The 17,795-nt window shown below is 47.6% G+C and overlaps 1 protein-coding gene across 1 annotated transcript; it reads left to right on the top strand.

Moving 5' to 3' along the window:
* Positions 1-244: 244 nt before the first annotated feature.
* On the top strand, positions 245-3,467 carry LOC125945807 (uncharacterized). Its single transcript, XM_049668099.1, has 3 exons — positions 245-623; positions 2,227-2,386; positions 3,082-3,467. Exons 2-3 carry the CDS (start codon positions 2,284-2,286, stop codon positions 3,465-3,467), a joined length of 489 nt encoding a protein of 162 aa, XP_049524056.1. The 5' UTR covers positions 245-623; positions 2,227-2,283.
* Positions 3,468-17,795: the final 14,328 nt, after the last annotated feature.

The following is a 17,795-nucleotide window of genomic DNA, read 5'->3' as shown; positions in this document are numbered from 1 at the left end:
TAGACGCCTACACTGCGTGGCCGGACCGTGACAGTCAGTTCAATTATCCAAAGGTTCGAATAAATGAGGTACGAATTAACAAGCATTTACTGTATAACTTTTTGTGTTTATAGTGCAATGAGGCTATTTAAGTGTTTTGGAAGTGTTATAATAGGAAAATGATACACGGGATGCTGCTCTGCACACTGAAAAAAGCTTTGACGCGGCCTTGAAAACATTTGAATACCTATGAATTTCTGCCACCGAGACCTGTACAAATCCTGATATTTTACATTCACCAGAGTGCTCTGAAACAACCAATCAAATGTGCCCTAAATGTACCGCTTCTGCTATGAAGTAAATATTTTTGTGTTTCAGCGGTGCTGCTGCGGGTGCTGCGGGTGCAGCTGGAGGTGCGGCAGCAGAACAGGGACGTCTTGCATGAGCTCCAGCAGCTGAGGCATGAGGTACGGGTCGTGTCCGAGAGGCTGGATGAAATTGAGCCTCTCGACAGGACCCGTGCAGTGTCTCAGCCTGCCCTGTCGACGGTGCCTCCAGTTCTTCCTCGGCTACCTGCCAACAATATTGAAGAATTGGAGGCAGCAGAGGCAGCCGTGCAGGATGAGGCTGTGGCTGCCACCTTGGTTTGTACTGCCCTTTTATTTTTAATTATAAGGCTATGTAACATGTGGAAGTTCTGTGCATGTTTCATGAAACATGCTGTGGGTTTTATGGGAAGGAACTTTGCATCGCACACACAAAAGAGTTCATGGAAATAATTTGTTCCCTGCTGTATAGGTTCTAATGATATATTTCGACTGGACCTTAGTTTCTTTAACATGCATCTTAATCTAAGCATACACTAGTGTTCTTGCAATGAGGCCTCATCGAAATGTGACCATGAATGCCAGAATCAAATCTGTGACCTCGAGCTCAGCACCGCAACGCCATAGCCACTGAGCTAGCATAGTGACTTGCTGAATCGTCGATTTCCAACAGCTCTCCGTAGAGATACATTCATGAAGAAAGAGTAAGTCGTTAAGGTAATAAAAATCCATTGCTGATACAAAGTGCAAACTGGCAGCTCTCTGTAGAAGGACACAATGCAGAGCACTTGTGCGTAAATTCTTTTTGTTGGACAAGTTCTAGATACATCGTGAATTATAAATAGCAGTGCAAACAAGTGGGACACAGTACAGGAAAAGGGGTGCAATGATCTTCTGTATATACTGTATTTACCTCATTTTAATCTAGTTTTATTTACCATGAATAAGAGGCCTATCATGTGGCTTTCTATTAGTGTATGAGGTTCATGGTATTGTTATTGAAATGCAGTCCACATTTTTCTGTTATTTTTTTAACTTACAATATGCTGATAAGCCTTCATTTGTAGTGAGCAGGAAAGTGGCGCACAGCCTTTGTTTTTGATGAGTTGGCTTGGTAAGTCTATCGACAGAATGATAACGGGCGCCAGGCAGCCATGATGTAGGCGTGTACTTAGGGGAAAAACGCTGTACAAATGTAAGAAGGTTTGTATGACAATGCAAACTTATTTTACCAACTTGATATTTTCAAAAGTGGTTGAAAAGGCCAAAATGTGAGCAGGTAACTGCAGTTCCCCTCATCCTGTAAAAGCAGAATGATGGGCTGCTTTCACAGTTTGCGAAGCTGCAGGTGTAAACACTGCTGAGGGCTAGCTTTTGGTTACCACAAAACTAGGTCTTTAAAAACTGGTTGTCAGTCCCTTTAACACAAAATGTGAAGGTCTGAAAATATCGTGTCGGTATGCCTTTAAGCTGTTTTGTGCCACACGTGTGTAGATCCGACTTTTCTGCAGTCTAATGTCACATCTCTTAATTATGCATTGGCAATTTGCATACAAGTAGAATTGGTGCACTTACATTAATTTTAATGCTGGTGAAAGCTTGGAGAGGTAGTTACTATGAAACACAGTTACAGTGCTAAGGGTTACGAAACACAAACATGAAATGCACAGAATAGACGAAGATCTGATGCACTTCGTGTTTGTGTATCTTCCGCAACACCGTTCCAGGTGTTGTGGAGCACATTTACAATTAAAGAGCATTGCGTCACAAACCTCTTGCAGCAAAAAAAGTCTTGCTTTGCACTTGGCTAAAAATTCACTTCTCTTGGCAATAAATTATATTCTAGTATTATTGGGTAGAATTTTCAACTTGAAAACGTTGTCACGTACCATGCTCATTACCACATTTTTGTCTTTTGCAGCGCAAGCACCTCCTGCAAATAGGAGGGAAGTCGCTGCGCGAGGTGGCATCGAATGCCATGAAGGCTGTAATGGCACACCCCGTCCAAGTGCTTTACAGCCTTCATGGCAGGAAGGGGAAGAGGGCTTTCATAAATCTGAAGTTATGCCGGATAGTCACAGGTAAGGCCTCCTTAGTCATCCTTTTGCATTTGCAAGTATTGTGTATACAGCTGAACTCCTCTACAGCGAAATGGCTTGCCAAAATCCTGTCTTTCATATAAATTGTTAACTTCTACAACGAAGAAATTTAGGTGTCCCTGTTGGCTGATTTCATTTTTTACTAGGAAAGCCACATACTCGGCCACCAGTGCCCTTGAAGGCGTTGCGAAGGTGTGCTCTGCACTAGTGCCAATGGCAGTGTAGGTGAATTGCTTGACGAGCATGCCGATGAATTGCATCACACCAGGCAGCTTACACGTTTAGCATCAGCGGGTGAGATAGTTGAATATGTCTCGGTTGGTAAAGACATGGTGTGATCATCACTGATGATGTTAACGCTATGTTAGGGTGGAAAAACAGGAATGTCAACGAAGGCAACAGGGATGAAGATTCTGTAAATGGATCAAGAATTTTCATGGCGGAGAAGGCGATAGCAGTATTTGATTCCCCACAGCATTACTTTGCGTATTCTGCATTTCGTTGCTGAGCATGCTGTGAACCTCGATTCAATATGGTTGGCTGCGGTTGCAAATTCTGTCAGATGAACTGTGTGTAAAGACTATGTTAAGGTTTTCTTTTGTTGAATGTGTTTGCCTGCTCTATTGTGCGTGCATGTTGAATGTTACTAATTGTGGTCTTTGTATGTTTGTGTGCAGATGTCATCTGTGCAAAAGGGGGGGCCGACCTGACAGAAGCTCAGGGCTTCATTAAGAGGTGGTTGCCAGGGTCTGTGGACAGGGGTGGTGGCAGGAAGAGGCGTTTTGCAGAAACGTTAGCAGCAGAGCAGCCCGATGATCCCTCCCTTCGGGGCAGGGATCATTGCCTGCCCACTGCTGCCCTCTCCCTGCCCCACCCTTGGCCTCAGGGCCCTGGCCAGTCCACCGTTGGCCCCTCCTGTCCGGCTGCCCATGCTCCTTCCCCTGCTGCAGCCCCTCCTCCTGCCGCTCCTCCTGCCCCTGCTCCTGCCGCTCCTCCTGCCCCTGCTCCTGCTCCTGCCGCTCCTCCTGCCCTTGCTCCCCCTGCCCCTGTATGCATCAATTGAGGCATTGCCTAAAATAGGCAAAATAAATTATATTTTCGTTTATGCTTTGTGTGTTTCCTTCCTGCCCTTTTTTACATCACGTTTCCTTAGCTACTAATTTTATAGGCAGTAAGCCAGCATACAAGCAACAAAATGGCTGAGTACAGGCTATGCTTGCAACACACTGGATAGAAAATGGCTGAGCACTGGATATGCTGGAAACGCGTTGGATAGAAAATGGCTGAGCACTGGATATGCTGGAAACGCGTTGGATACAGAATGGTTGAGCACTGGGATATGCTGGAAACGCGTTGGATAGAAAATGGCTGAGCACTGGATATGCTGGAAACGCGTTGGATAGAAAATGGCTGAGCACTGGATATGCTGGAAACGCGTTGGATACAGAATGGTTGAGCACTGGATTCTTGAAATACAAAGTGGCTGAACACTGGCTCTATGCTCGAACTACATTGGATTCTACAATGGCAAACTGTTAGGCCAATCTTGGCTCGAACAGTGGGTGAACCTTGGATCGGGTTGCACTTTGCCATGATGCCAGGATTGGGCCAAAGTTCGTACCAATTTCTGCGAGCATTGGACCATGCTTGGCCCAGTGCTGTTGTGCTGCCTGGGCTACCGGCCTTGCTATACTATCGTTAAATGTAATCCGTCATGCGCAAAAACGCCTTCGTGGCCTGCACGGTACACTTCTCGGTTGATGTCAATGAGCGTTAAATTCATTGCCTTAGCTAGAGTGCAAATTTCCCTGTCTACTACAAGCACTGCTATTTCAATTGCATACCACTGCCTTTCAACCTCTGGCACCGTGCACACTGCGATTTGCGCTTCCTTTGAAACATTCCCCAGGTCGATAGCACTTTTGGCTATTTGCTTCGCGATCCTTGGCCTTCGTCCTTGAAGTACGTCAATCACTCCACCCATTATCACCCGTAGGTGCCTCTCCTCCATTGTGTTCCACAATGAAGGAAGAGGTCAAGAAAGTTGGCAAACAAGTACAGGGTAATTGAAAGTGTTAATAGACAACCAGGAGTCGTCAGAAAAAAGTGGGAGAAATGAAGACAGTGAATTGGATGCAAACAATGGAAACAAAAAGGACCATGGGATTTACAAGAATGAGAAGAAATTAGAAGGAAAAATCTGTCCAACACAAATGACAGTGCCTTGCTATTTGAGGCTCCAGCCGGTTGCCTAAGGACAAATCGGAACTAGATGAGCCATGTGTATGCTGCAGTAAACATCCGGACAGTACTCAGCATGTGCTAATGGATGCGAAGGGAATTCACCCTGTGAGAACCGTGGATGGAAGCAGTAAAGTGGACCGAAATATCAACATGTCAGCAGTCGAGATAGGCAAGAGGCTTTAAATATTTGTGAGAAAAAAGCAGAGAAGAGATTTATATGACTGGATCTGTTGCAGTCATAGGTAGCGGTACAAGGTAGATTTAGAGGTAAAGAAGAAAAGAAAGATTAAGGAGATGTATACGAAAATGCTACATAAAAACATATATAGCATACCTGATTAAATCGATCTTGCTAGGTGACTATTCACCGCCACATATGTTGCTTGGCTTTCGCTATCACTTCCTGAATCGGTTTCCCCCAAGCACGTTAATCTGGGGCGCTATAACATAAACTAATTCTAAACTGTTTTGATTTCAAATCCACGATCGCCTCTCGCTGAATTGCTCATATTTCTGAGGCCGTGCCCACGTTTCCGCGCCGTCAAGCGACGTCACGAAACCGCATAAACCCGCAAGTCATAGTGACGTTTACGCACTACTTATGCTAAATTATGCCGATCGAAACAGGAAACGTCGGGGAATAACTGGAGAGTATCCAGTTCCGTTTGTAATAAAAAATGGCAGCGTTTTTGCTGGTGATGGCGGCGGCGCCTCGGGCGGAGGCGCGGAAGGAGGGAGGCCGAGGACGCGTTTGACATGCCAGACGACGTGTTTCGGCAGCACTTTCGTCTGAGGAAGGAAACTGTGCGGTGGCTGTGCGACGAAATGGCGGAGGAGCTCGGCGGCATGCGATCAACAGCGCTGTCGGTGGAGTGACAAGTGTTGTGCGCGTTGGGTTTCTTCGCGACGGCAGCTTTCAGGGTTCCGTTGGGAGCGAGGAGACGATTGGCGTGACGCAGCCTGCAGTCGCGACGCGTGTCGGAGGCAATCGTCCACGCCGGGACCCGCAACAAGTGGATCCACTTCCCGAGGACGTCGGCGGAAAAGGCGGCCGTGAAAGAAGGGTTCCTTCGACGCGGCGGCATTCCAGGCGGCGTCGGCTGCGTGGACGGCAGCCTTATTAGAGAGTTTTAGATTAGGGGGACGCAAGCGTAGGGGCCCGCTAGCGCTTGGGGCCGCGGTACTGCGCACGCGCAGACCGGCCTGCGCGTGCGCAGTACCGCAGCCGCGAGGGCTAGGGGGCCCCTACGCTTGCGTCCCCCTAATCTAAAACTCTCTATTGCCATCATCGCACCGAAGGGCGACAACAAGGCGGCATACATGTGCCGCAAATGATTCTATGCCCTTAACAGCATGTTCGTAAGTAACATTGTCTAATTTGCCCTTCATAGCAACGCGTGGCTGATGCTGTGCACGCTTTTGTCAGATTTGCGACGCAGTCATGCGGATTCTGGCCGTCGACGCTCTGCGACCGGGGTCGCATCACGACGCCTACGTCTGGAGAACAACGTGGTTGCGTCGTCGGTTCTAGGAGGGACACAATGCCAAGGCCGGCGAGCACCTCCTCGGTGAGCAAAGGGAAAAATTCACATAGTTGCCTAGCAGCAGACAATAAAGTGTGCCCCCGCCGTAAGAGAATGTTGGAAGCCCTAACCGCTTATATTATAGTAGCGTGTTAAGTATAGCTGACATAGGCGGGATGTCAATTTTTTTAATGAGTATATGCATGAAGCAAAATGACCTTTAACTGCTGTATTGCAGGCAAATTTTTATTAGGTGTGTACATTATGAAGCACAGAACGTTTGTCTTGCCCCATTATTTTTTACACTGATATTCATTCGAGAATATACACCACACCTCGGTCAAACGGCCACCTTGCTGGATGCTATTAATATGAATTGTACTATTTACCACCAGCTATTGTTATCTTTGCTGATCCCGGCAGCATAAAGTGCTCAGTCTGTACATTATTTTATTACAGCCTCTGTGTAGTAGGTGTATGTTACATGACTCATGCACTAGCTCAACCATGCGCATTTGATTAGATACCATTTTTACGCTCATGCGGGTGACAGCGGTTACCCCCTGCAACCATGGCTCCTGACTCCGGTCCCAGGCCATCCTCCCGCTCACATTGCAGAAGGCAGGGAGCTGGAGGACTGCACAGGCTTCCATGCGGTCCGTAGTAGAGCGCTGCATTGGACTTCCGAAGAGCCGCTTCCGCTGCCTCCAGAGGTACCGTGCCCTCCACTATGAACCAGACCGCGCCGCCAACATCGTAACAGCGTGTGCAGTGTTGCACAATTTGTGTCTTGATGAAGGTGACAGTGCGTTTGTGAGGTTGATGATTATGACAGCAGCAACAGCAGCAGTGACGATGCAAACGGTTTCCAATGGCATTGCAGATACATTATGCGTGCTACCCTCGCATAATGTATCTGAAAGGATGTGCTGTCCATGACAACGTAATTCGTTTATTCGGAACCACACGGCAGCAGCACCAGCACTACCTGCGAAGGGTGCGAAGGTGGTTGCGTCGGCAGCAGCACCGACAGCAGCAGTATAGGTGCCTGCAGTGTCAGGAACATATGCCTAATAAAGATAAGGAACCAATGTGAAGGCGTATTGGCAATTAGTGGATAGCGTGCTGTTTTTAGGGGCGAAGCTCCTTAAAGCGGCACCCGTTCGTCCCTCGTCGTAGTCGTAGTGCGTAACCAGTCTTACGCTTTGACCTGCAAGGTGGTGCCGGTGGGAGATTTCTCCTGTGCGTTGTTGAACAATAAAAAATTCGCAGCGTGCGCGTTAACTAAAAGCCGAATTCTTCTGTCTCTCATTCCCCATTAGCAGCCATTGGCATGTTCCAGTAGGAAACGTTAGTAGAAGTAGAAGTGTAAGTGTTAGCTAAAAGCCGACTTCTGCTGTCTCTCATTCCCAGTAGCAGCCATTGTTTACCTCCAAGGTAGTGCCTGGTGAGATTTTATGAATTGCTCAATAGATGGCGTTGTGTGTCCGTATATGCATGTATACCCATATATACATATATATGTATACGTCTGTAAAGGAGTACGTTTATCTAGGTCAATTACTCACAGGGGACCCTGATGAGGAGAAAGAAATTTACAGAAGAATAAAATTGGGTTGGAGTGCATACGGCAGGCATTACCAAATCCTGACTGGGAGCTTACCACTGTCGTTGAAAAGAAAAGTGTACAATCATTGCATTCTACCGGTGCTAACATATGGGGCACAAACTTGGAGGTTAACAAAGAAGCTCGAGAAAGAGTTAAGGAGCGCACAAAGAGCGATGGAAGGAAAAATCTTAGGACTAACGTTAAGAGACAGGAAGAGAGCGGTGTGGATCAGAGAACAAACGGGGATAGCCGATATTCTAGTTCACATTAAGCGGAAGAAATGGAGCTGGGCAGGCCATGTAATGCGTAGGATGGATAACCGGTGGACCATTAGGGTTACAGAATGGATACCAAGAGAAGGGAAGCGCAGTCGAGGTCGGCAGAAAACCAGATGGGATGATGAAGTTAGGAAATTTGCAGGCGCAAGTTGGAATACGCTAGCGCAAGACAGGGGTAATTGGAGAGCGCAGGGAGAGGCCTTCATCCTGCAGTGGACATAAAATATAGGCTGATGATGATGATGTATACGTATAGTATAACCGGAAGCCGACTTCCGCTTCCGGTTCCACTTCCGGTTCCGCTTCCGTTTCCACTTCCGGTTCCGCTTCCGGAAGCCAGCTTCCGGCGTTTTATGAAAAAAAAATTCCGAAAGTTGTGTCCGTAGCGCGGAATCAAACCAGGGACCCCTCGCTTCCGAACGCGCGGCGCTAACCACTACGCCACGAAGCGCACATAGACACACGCACCACGATGGCAATAAATACCCAACATTAACGAAAGGCCGCGTTTCTAGCGCGTTTATAACGCGTTTGTGCTAGCGCGTTACGGCCCGTGTAAGAAGCTGGTGTAAGACGCTGTGGCCTCTCCGCCTTACCTTCAACGCGTTTCGAACGCGCTGCCCACGGCGGTGGCAAGTCAAGTTCAAGTCGAGGAGCGTTTATGAATACGAGGGGTATACTCTCTCAGCAGTCATGTGATGGCGTCGGCAAACGCGGTGCACGTTCCGGCATGTGTAAATGGCTGCGTAAGACGCTGTGGCCGCTTCCCCTTACTAGAGAGTACTGCACGTTTCTAACGCGTTTGTGCTAGCGTCCCCTTAAGCGGGAGATCCGATGATTCCCTCCGGAGCTTCGCCCACTCATCATCATTCACCCCGTGGATATGCTGTGATTTTTTTTATACAATCTGCTAAATTACGAACATTTCTTTCACGTAGCCTGTACCAGTGAGCTGTCACTACTAGATATAATTGCATCATTCCACTGTGACACTACACGAGCCTTTCACTTGGTAGCTGTGGATAGACAACGTTGTGGTCATTAGCAGAATGTCGTAGCCACTTCTCTGGGCAGCAGGAGTTTGTCGGTTCATTTGCTGCTGCTGCTGTTGCAACTGTCACCTTGATGCATTTATCTACCGGCATCACCACCACTGTCACCGCCGTGTGCACTGTGCATGGGGGGATAGTGGACTTCGTCTTCTCGCTTCCTGCTTGGGCTTCAGGAAAGCACAACACTTTTCGCTCCACCACATGTACTGTTCTCGCACACCTTCCAGGCCCTCCACAGCTTTGCCACACAGCCTCTGCACAGTTCCTTTTCAACCCAAGTTGTGCTGACACACATCGCCTGGCATGTCCAGCACATGATGCTCCCTTGAATGTGTATTCATTTGTAAATAGTTGTAGAATTGTACATATATTTGTAAACAATTGCAACACATCTTCAGTGTCATGTTTATTCAAAGTGAATAACAGTCATCATGATACAAATCAATGTAAACAGGGTAAGATTTCACGGTGCCAAAGTGACATTACGGTTTCCACTCAATGGGATCTAATACACTGTGAAAAGCCGCTGGCACACAATAAATCACAGAAATGTCTGAAATTGATGTTTTTCTTTGGGCTCATCCACAACCATTCGCGTTCACCCAGCAACTTTACAGCTCAAAAGGTGTTGTAAGTCTTGCCTGTTATACATCCGTCAAGTTTGTAGCACAAAATAGATGCTATTTTCAATTACTAGTGCCATAATAAGACCATCAGTGCGAAAATGCAGTCACGCGCTTTTAAAGAACGACACACGTGAAAAAATACTGTGCACTTTGATAATGTGCCATATAACAATGCAAAGAGCCTGGCAGTGAATGTAGTAAAATAATGGCTACATCGATGGCTACGTTGGGTGTATGAAAAATTCTTTTCAACAACAATGGGGACTAGACTGCATTGCTATCACCGATATGACAACCTGATATATCACAATAACCTATTGCAATTAACACGCACTTGTTGCTAAAAGAAATAATAATATGGCCACTTGTGCCTTCCATAGGACAAAAAATTTGAAAGTGCGCGGCAACACGACATACATATGGCATGACAATCATAACAGTGGATTTCAATACCTGTTATCACAGCGTTTGTGTGTGAAAAACTGTTGTGGCTAAAATAAAAGTGACCACATAGTCAACATGTTCCTTGAAAAGCAGCAAATACTTAAATAGAGCATAAACAGCAAAACGAAAGCACACACCTAACCAAAAGGATGAAACATTAGACATACAGTTCACTCACTGCCATTCTCACCGAGCCAAACTTGCTCAGCAAGTGAAACTACACATACAAAAAATACAATAAATTATGCGTTATTCGAAATGAAACATATTAAACAAAAAAGTAACAGTATATTAAAAAAACATGTAATGGTGCCATCTGTTACCGCTACGGCTGAGGCGGCTCGCGGAGGCCATGGGCGAGGGCAGCCACGAGCTGCCGCAAGGTGGTTGCGATGAGGACAGTAGCCTCCCGCAAGCCCCTCATCTCCACCGCCAGCTGCTGCTGCACCGCGCGGAAGGCCCTCAGCTCCACCAGTTGTTGATGATGCTGTGAAAAAAGTGCACTTACTGCAGCTACAGGATGCGAAATTACATTTTTCGTTTCATAGTGTTTGCAAGGGTTACACTTTCAGCTCGGTTACTCTAGAGGGCAGTGAGAACGTATGCATATGACGTGAGAAGTTGAAGTACAAAGTGTATATGATCTCTCATGTTACAAACATGTTCAAAGACAGAAAATGCCAGCAAGCCACCTTTGTGATTAAAAAGTCAATGTCGGTGATACGCTGAATTTTCCTACAAAAGATGAACATGCTGTGGTGGTACATGCAACCATGGAAATGTTTTGTAACTTACGAAGTAACAGAATGAGAAAGCACCTCACAGAGGCTACATAAGTACACGAACGAATGAACACACTGAGCCCAATGAATGCAGATGCCACTAATGAATAATCAGGTTGTAAGTTACATTAACCTGCACACTAATCCCCTCTTGAAAAATGGCAACCTGGGCGAGTTGCACGCACCTGCCTTTTTTGGTCAAGCAGCATCCGGTGGAGACTAACGGCCTCCACGTTCGCTGCCTCCGTCAGCTGCCCCTGCGTGGCGTATTCTGAGGTTGCCCTGCAGGCCGCATCCTCCAGTGGCTGCTGTTGTCGGGGTGGCCTGCGGGGCTGCTGCTGCGCTGGTGGTCCTTAAAATTAAACGGGCAAAGAGGATAAAAAATTGTTGTGCCCTTCTATGTTGAACATTCACTGGTTCATTATCCTATATGGAAACATAAACATAAGAAACTATTCCCGGCAAGAAACTGGTAGGCAATATAAACGTTGCATTTGGATAAATAAATAAAGTGACACGACAGCACTACAAAATGCTGCACTAATATTTATTTCTACAGGGCAGCTTGAACGCTACAGAAGCTGCATTACAAGTGGTATAATTATTCAAACAGAATATAGTTTCGTCTTGCACAGTCACATTATGGAAGGGACTAGCTGTGTTTCCTTGTAGGTGACTATGTGAAATAATTTCATTCTGTTTAAAGGTCACAACAGGCAGTATTTCGTTCTGAAGGCTTCGCATTCCAATTGCTGTTAAAGTGCCTTAGGTGCAGTGCTGCTCGTCCCCGGCTCTGTGCCCACAGACACATGGGGTGGGGCTGTCGGGAGAGGCACACGGGCGACAGCGGCCTCCTCTTCGCTCGAGCTTGCCTGCTGCAACAACAAAGCTTAATAGACACACTGTGTGAGCGTTGCACCTGATGAATATGATTTCAATACGGTTATTGTTGCTTCAGTTCCATGAACTGTTTGCCGAGTCTATTCAGATTTATTCACTCTGTACAGAACATGCTTGATGCATCAACTGATTTACTCGTGACTGCACATGCTCCATGGAGTAACGAACCATATAATCAATCACAGGATGCTTCTGAACAGCATTGGTTTCTTATGTTATTCTAGTGGGGCCAGATTTTCATTTCTGCAAAGTATGGATATCATATGCTGGCATGTGGTCTTAATTGCAAGAAAAAAGACATAAGCACACGGCAGTAAAACATTCACCAGCTCTGAACAGTGTAACTTCCCCAAACCGGTCCACATACCAACACAAAACGCTACGCACCCCGGCGTCATCCGCGAAAACGTCCACCGGCGCATAGCCGGGGCCGGTCCGGCTCAAAACTTCAATGACGCTGCCCTCCAGCCCACCCAGTTTGCCACCTCCGGTTTTTCTGCAAAAGCGTGAACACAGTGAGCTTACGTTCCGAAGTATGTTGCTAGCTGCGGGCTCACCTCTTCTTGGATCCTACTTGTGCGGCAAGTTTTTTGCAGTCATATACTATCTGCGCCCAATACTGGCGCCAGCGCCGAGCTGTTTTCACAGCCGGCTCTAGCGCGTTGAGCGCGGCAGTTTAGTCATGCCAAAGCGCTTTTTTCTGCGCAGCACTCATACTTGGCGAGAGGCTTGTGCGCCTCTTGCCAAGTACGGGTGCTGCTCCATAAACTCGACTAGCAGAGTGGTCTGCGCTGCCGACACGCGGGGTCCCTTTGGAGGGGCCGCCATTTTTTCCTGCTTTCAATTTTCACGAGACCGCAGAAAATTAATACAAGCAACAACTCCTGTCGTTTCCCATATCATTTCACCATGCCGTTAAAAGATAGCGGTTACACTTACTCAGTGTTTTGTAACATTATCACAACATAATCACTGTTTTTCTGAAACGTAATAAAATTCACAAACAAACAAAAAAATAATTTTCCCTGTGAAGTCCACTTCCAACATGTAGGGGGGATTTATCACTGCGAAATTCACCCACAACCGGAGATAGTTGTGGGTGAATTGCGCAGTGATAGATCCCCCCTACATGTTGGAAACAGACTTCACGGGGAAAATTATTTGTTTTTTGTTTGTTTGTTACTACCGGAGATAGTTGTGCTGCTGAGCACGAGATCGCGGGATGCAATCCCGGCCGCGGCGGCCGCATTTCGATGGAGGCGAAATGCAAAAACGCCCGTGTGCTTGCGTTGTAGTGCACGTTAAAGAACCCCAGCTGGTCAAAGTTAATGCGGAACCCTCCACTACAACGTGCCTCATAATCAGAACTGGTTTTGGCACGTAAAGCCCCACAAAGAAGAAAAAGAACCGGAGATAGTTACGATGGTTCTGAAATAATAAAAAAAAAACGTTTGCTTACCAGTATCTGTTGCGATGTACTGCTTTGCAACCTTCATCGATTCTTGGTTATCCTGTGCGAATAAAAGCAAAAGTGAGCATCCAGCGACCACCGCAGATGTTCAGATGCAACTGCCCAGGCATTATGCACAAGCGACCGATGTTGTTTACTCACCTTGCGCTACGCTTTCAGAGTTTCCATGATGTTCAAAGCTTCCGAAGTTATTCTCGGGCGAAAGCACACCACGGAGGCCGAGACTCATCTAATCGTGCAGCGTTACGCGCAAAGGTACACAAATGCGGGCTACGGCCCTGATAAGCTGCTTCTACGTAGCCGCCATCTTACCTGTACACAACGAAATGGCTCGGACTGGCTCGGATGCGGAATCGACGCGTTTGTGGCTATTGCTCGAAAAATACGCATACTTGCAATTAATTGGAAACGCGCTTTAGCCACTTGCGCGGGAAAAGATTACAAAACAATTTTAGTGTCAGCAAAAAACCATTATCCATTTATTAGACGTTTATATTTAAAATGAAGTAGCTATACAGCCCCTTTAGGAGTAAAAAACAAGCAAAACGAACTTTCGGCAAAGATGGAGGCTGCTGATTGGCCTGTTTGAAAAACGTCGTCGTGTCCCGCCCCCATAGGCATGTTCTGCGACGTCATTTTAACGTCAGGAGTTTGGAATCAAACCGTCGTGGAATCACTTTACGTTATAGCGCCCCTGAACTCGCTCCCCTGCCTGCACCTACCCTCTCTATTATCACCGGTTCTACTTTTCGCATGTGTCAATACCCAAGAAAGACCACTAAACACTTTTTCCTCCTCCTCGACGCCAAAAGCTGCACCTGGGGCCGCGATGTCCTCCTCCATCTCATCCTGACACTTCACTTGATTGTTTACTGTGGTCGGCACGTCTGTGGTATCCCCTTCGTGACACTCACTGGCGTGTCCACCACTGCTTTTCGGCGAGGTAGTTTCAGCTCCATTATTTGCTCTCACTTCGGTGCCTCGTTCACCACGCTCGCATCGAAGCGTTCGCCGTTGCTTTGCTTAATGGCGGCCGTCAGCTTCATTTCTACGTTGGCCAGATTACTTTCTACCACCTTCCTCTGCTTCTGTTCGCTCATGAATCCCTTTTCTAGCTTTCCAACCCGCTTAGCTAGCTTAAACGTCGGCTCTAGATAATCTATTCGCAACCTTAGCACATTCATCCTACAGATAAAAACTGCGCCGTTTGCTTCTCGTACTGACTCAAACCGCGTTTTTTTTTTCAACGCAAATCAACGCTCGCACTCGAATAATGGACTGTGGGTTCCTCCTAGTACTAACCGTCCTCTTGTACTAATAAGGTGTAATACAAAAGTAACCCTACTTGTAGAAACACAAAACAATTATTAAGGCCAAATCCTTCGATGGCTCATGGATCGAAAATTCCGATGCTCGGCGTTATGCACCAAAATTCAAGAGCAGCAAAATTAATGGTGCCACCATGCCAAATGATGCCATTATGTGTTCGTGCCACCATGGTGCCACCAACAAAGGTCGTATGTTCGAGTCCCTGAATTTACTCTACCTTAATTAACACAGAATTATTTAAGGCACTCGAACCAACGGTGTTTGCTGGGAGTACGACAGCGCACAGTGAAGCCACCAGCCATCTCGGCAAGCCCAGTCTATGTAGCTGCCGCAGATCACCTGTAAGATAGGGCGCGGGTGGCGTATCGCCGCTAAAGCCCCAACCACAGGCACGCTTCGCCACGCGTCCGCACACGCCCATGCGTCAAAAGCGTCAGGCGTAAACAGGGTGACGCGTGCCGACGCGCGGAGATTTTGCCAGCTGCCGATGCTAGAAAATCAGCGACGCGAGCCGACGTGACGCCGACGTCCACGAATCAAAGGCCGCGAAGCGTCTGGCTGCTACGCCTGATGATGGCCGCCGATGCGAAGGCACCGACACCAACGATCGTCCGAGTGCTTCGGACGCACGACGCGCGCGATAGTGTTTCTTCAAGACAATGTTGGGATACTAGGCCGACAACGACACGACCGATGACCGTGCGGGGGGGGGGGGGGGTGGAAGTCCGACGAGAAATCGTGCTGCGTTCGAACGACGCCCCCGAACACAACCTGCAGACCCGCTGGGTTCCGCCGATCTGAATGCGATCCGCCTGCTACAACATCCAACCGAATCACGATTGCGGCAACGCCTGTGCTTGTACGTATATTTTCTTGTGCTCGAAACGAATGGAAACATGTTTTCCAAGTGCGAAGTCGGGATAATCAACACTCGTCTACCGCCGATGTTGTTTACATTACGCGTAGGCCTGGCGCATCCGTCGAGTTCAACCGGTAGTGACCGAGCCCAGCTGAGAAACTCTGCCGGAGGAAATGAAATTTCAGTTATGTTTTGCGCTGCTGTGATTTGAAATATGACACTCCTGACTTCGTGTGGTGTGTGGTGTGGTGTAAATGAACCGTGTGGAACTTCAGGTAGTGAACCGCGGCGTGTTTCGTGTGGGAATTATGTGGTCTCAGGTGACTCGGGTTTAACGGCCGAGCTCTGCGCTGTTTCCAGCGGCAAAGATAATTTGCGAAAGCGAAAGACACTAGTAGCCGAACAATGGGAAGTACGCGTACTGTACATCTTCAACCATGCCGTCCGTTTAGCTGAGAGTGCACTCTTCGATTTGGCATGTGAAATCTAGTTCAGGGGTGCTATGCAGGATGCGCCGAGTTTCTCGTTCGCACGAGCTTTACCCGAGTTTGCTTACCCGAGCTTACCCGAGTCAGTGAACGGAGATAGCAAAGAAGGTGCAATAACAGCAGGCAAAAAGAAATGTCGAGATAAGGCTGCGTATGACAACATGAGCGCACCCTGCGCGGCCGAGTGCTTCCGCGCTTCAAGCACAGAAGACTGCGCAACAAAACGCGCCAGCGCCGCGTATTGTTATCAACGTATTATCACAATTTAACACCGTCACTGTCCCGCTGTCTATCTGCACACTTGCCGTGAGCCGTTTGCCACGCCGTTCTCGGACGCGTCAAGGGCGTTCCTCCTCTTTTGAGCATTATCTTTCTATCCTCCGTCGAATGCGAACAGGGCACATGCGGTGCATTCTTGCACCTACACTTTCCCTCAATCGAATACTTTGAAATACAGCAAATAAAATAACAAACATTTTATTCATTAAAGTACCAGTTTTTCGTTTTGAATGCTATAAATTTGTGATGACAAGCGGACATCGAGTGAATTATTAAATTTTGCACTTTTTTGCTGCGAGTGGCGACGGGTGAGGCGAAAGCTTACAAGCGTATACATTCTAGAGGGTCACACTCCACTGTAGTCGCACGGACGAGGGAGTTCACACGGTGAGCAGTCGCCAGGGGCGCTGCAGTGCTATTCTCGATAAGGTCCCTGTATTTTTCAAAGGTAGTGCAAACTCCTCCTCTCCGCGCTGTTTCCCCCTCGCCCAGTGAGCGAAGTGCGCGGCCGCTACCGCCCGCTTCATATTGTATCGCATGCGGCGCGTAGAAGCGCTTGCTTGAAACGCGACTGTTCTGGGCGCATTTTCACAAGGCTGTTCGTACGTGAGATTTCTACGTAAGATATGTAGTACCTTCAATTATTAGTAGAATTTGCATCGCTCAGACAAGGAACACGAAAGGTAGAACAAGTTAAACGCAGCAGTCTTTACTACTGCTGATTGTTTCTTGGAATCGAATGGTGTTCTATTTACCTGACGCATTCACGAAAACAAAGAGGTACTACATCAAACGATGCACACACAACACGGCGGAGACATTTATGCACTAAATACCCTCAACGTGTTTTTTTTTTCGAAAATTCATTCGCGCGCTTTTCTTTCCCCGTCAGTTATATGCCTTGGTTCCCGTGTGCGCGCGCGCTTTCTGCATTTTGCTCTTTAATTGTCGACTCTTTCATTATGCTCATTTTATTAGAGGTCATGCTGGTATTCATATTGCCAAAATGAGCCCTTTTGTTCGCCGCAGGGCATAAACCGGGACTTTTTTTTTGTTTTACTCAGTTGTTGGTTGATGGTGAACTCGCGAACGCACCCACCTAACCGAGTTCATCACTAACTGGTTGAGAACAGCGATCAGAAACCCCCTCAGTAATGGCCTCCCTCGGTGGCAGTCAAATTTCTTTCTTCCGATACGGTGGAGCCATATCGCTCGCCGTTTGAGGTTTCGTTTGCCACGAGGAACCGCAAAAAGCTTGTCCCCCTTGGCAATGCTATTCGAACATCTAACAGCACAGCAAGTCGGCATCGTGCTGCAGCCGAGCGCGTCTTCGAAAATGTAAAAAGCCTACGTTCACGCACAGCGCACACGTTTCCCGGTGTTTCTACGCTCACTAATGGCGCCGTTTTCCCGCGATGACGAAAGCCGCGCCGGTTATTCGTCACGTGCCAAGCCTCGTCCAATGGGAGAGCGGAAAACGGCGAAGAAGTCAGGAGAGGGGTAGAGG

Source organism: Dermacentor silvarum, chromosome 5 (assembly GCF_013339745.2).
Source record: "Dermacentor silvarum isolate Dsil-2018 chromosome 5, BIME_Dsil_1.4, whole genome shotgun sequence".
NCBI lineage: Eukaryota > Metazoa > Arthropoda > Arachnida > Ixodida > Ixodidae > Dermacentor > Dermacentor silvarum.
Note: the sequence above shows the minus strand (reverse complement) of the source record. Positions and strands in the feature narration are given on the sequence as shown.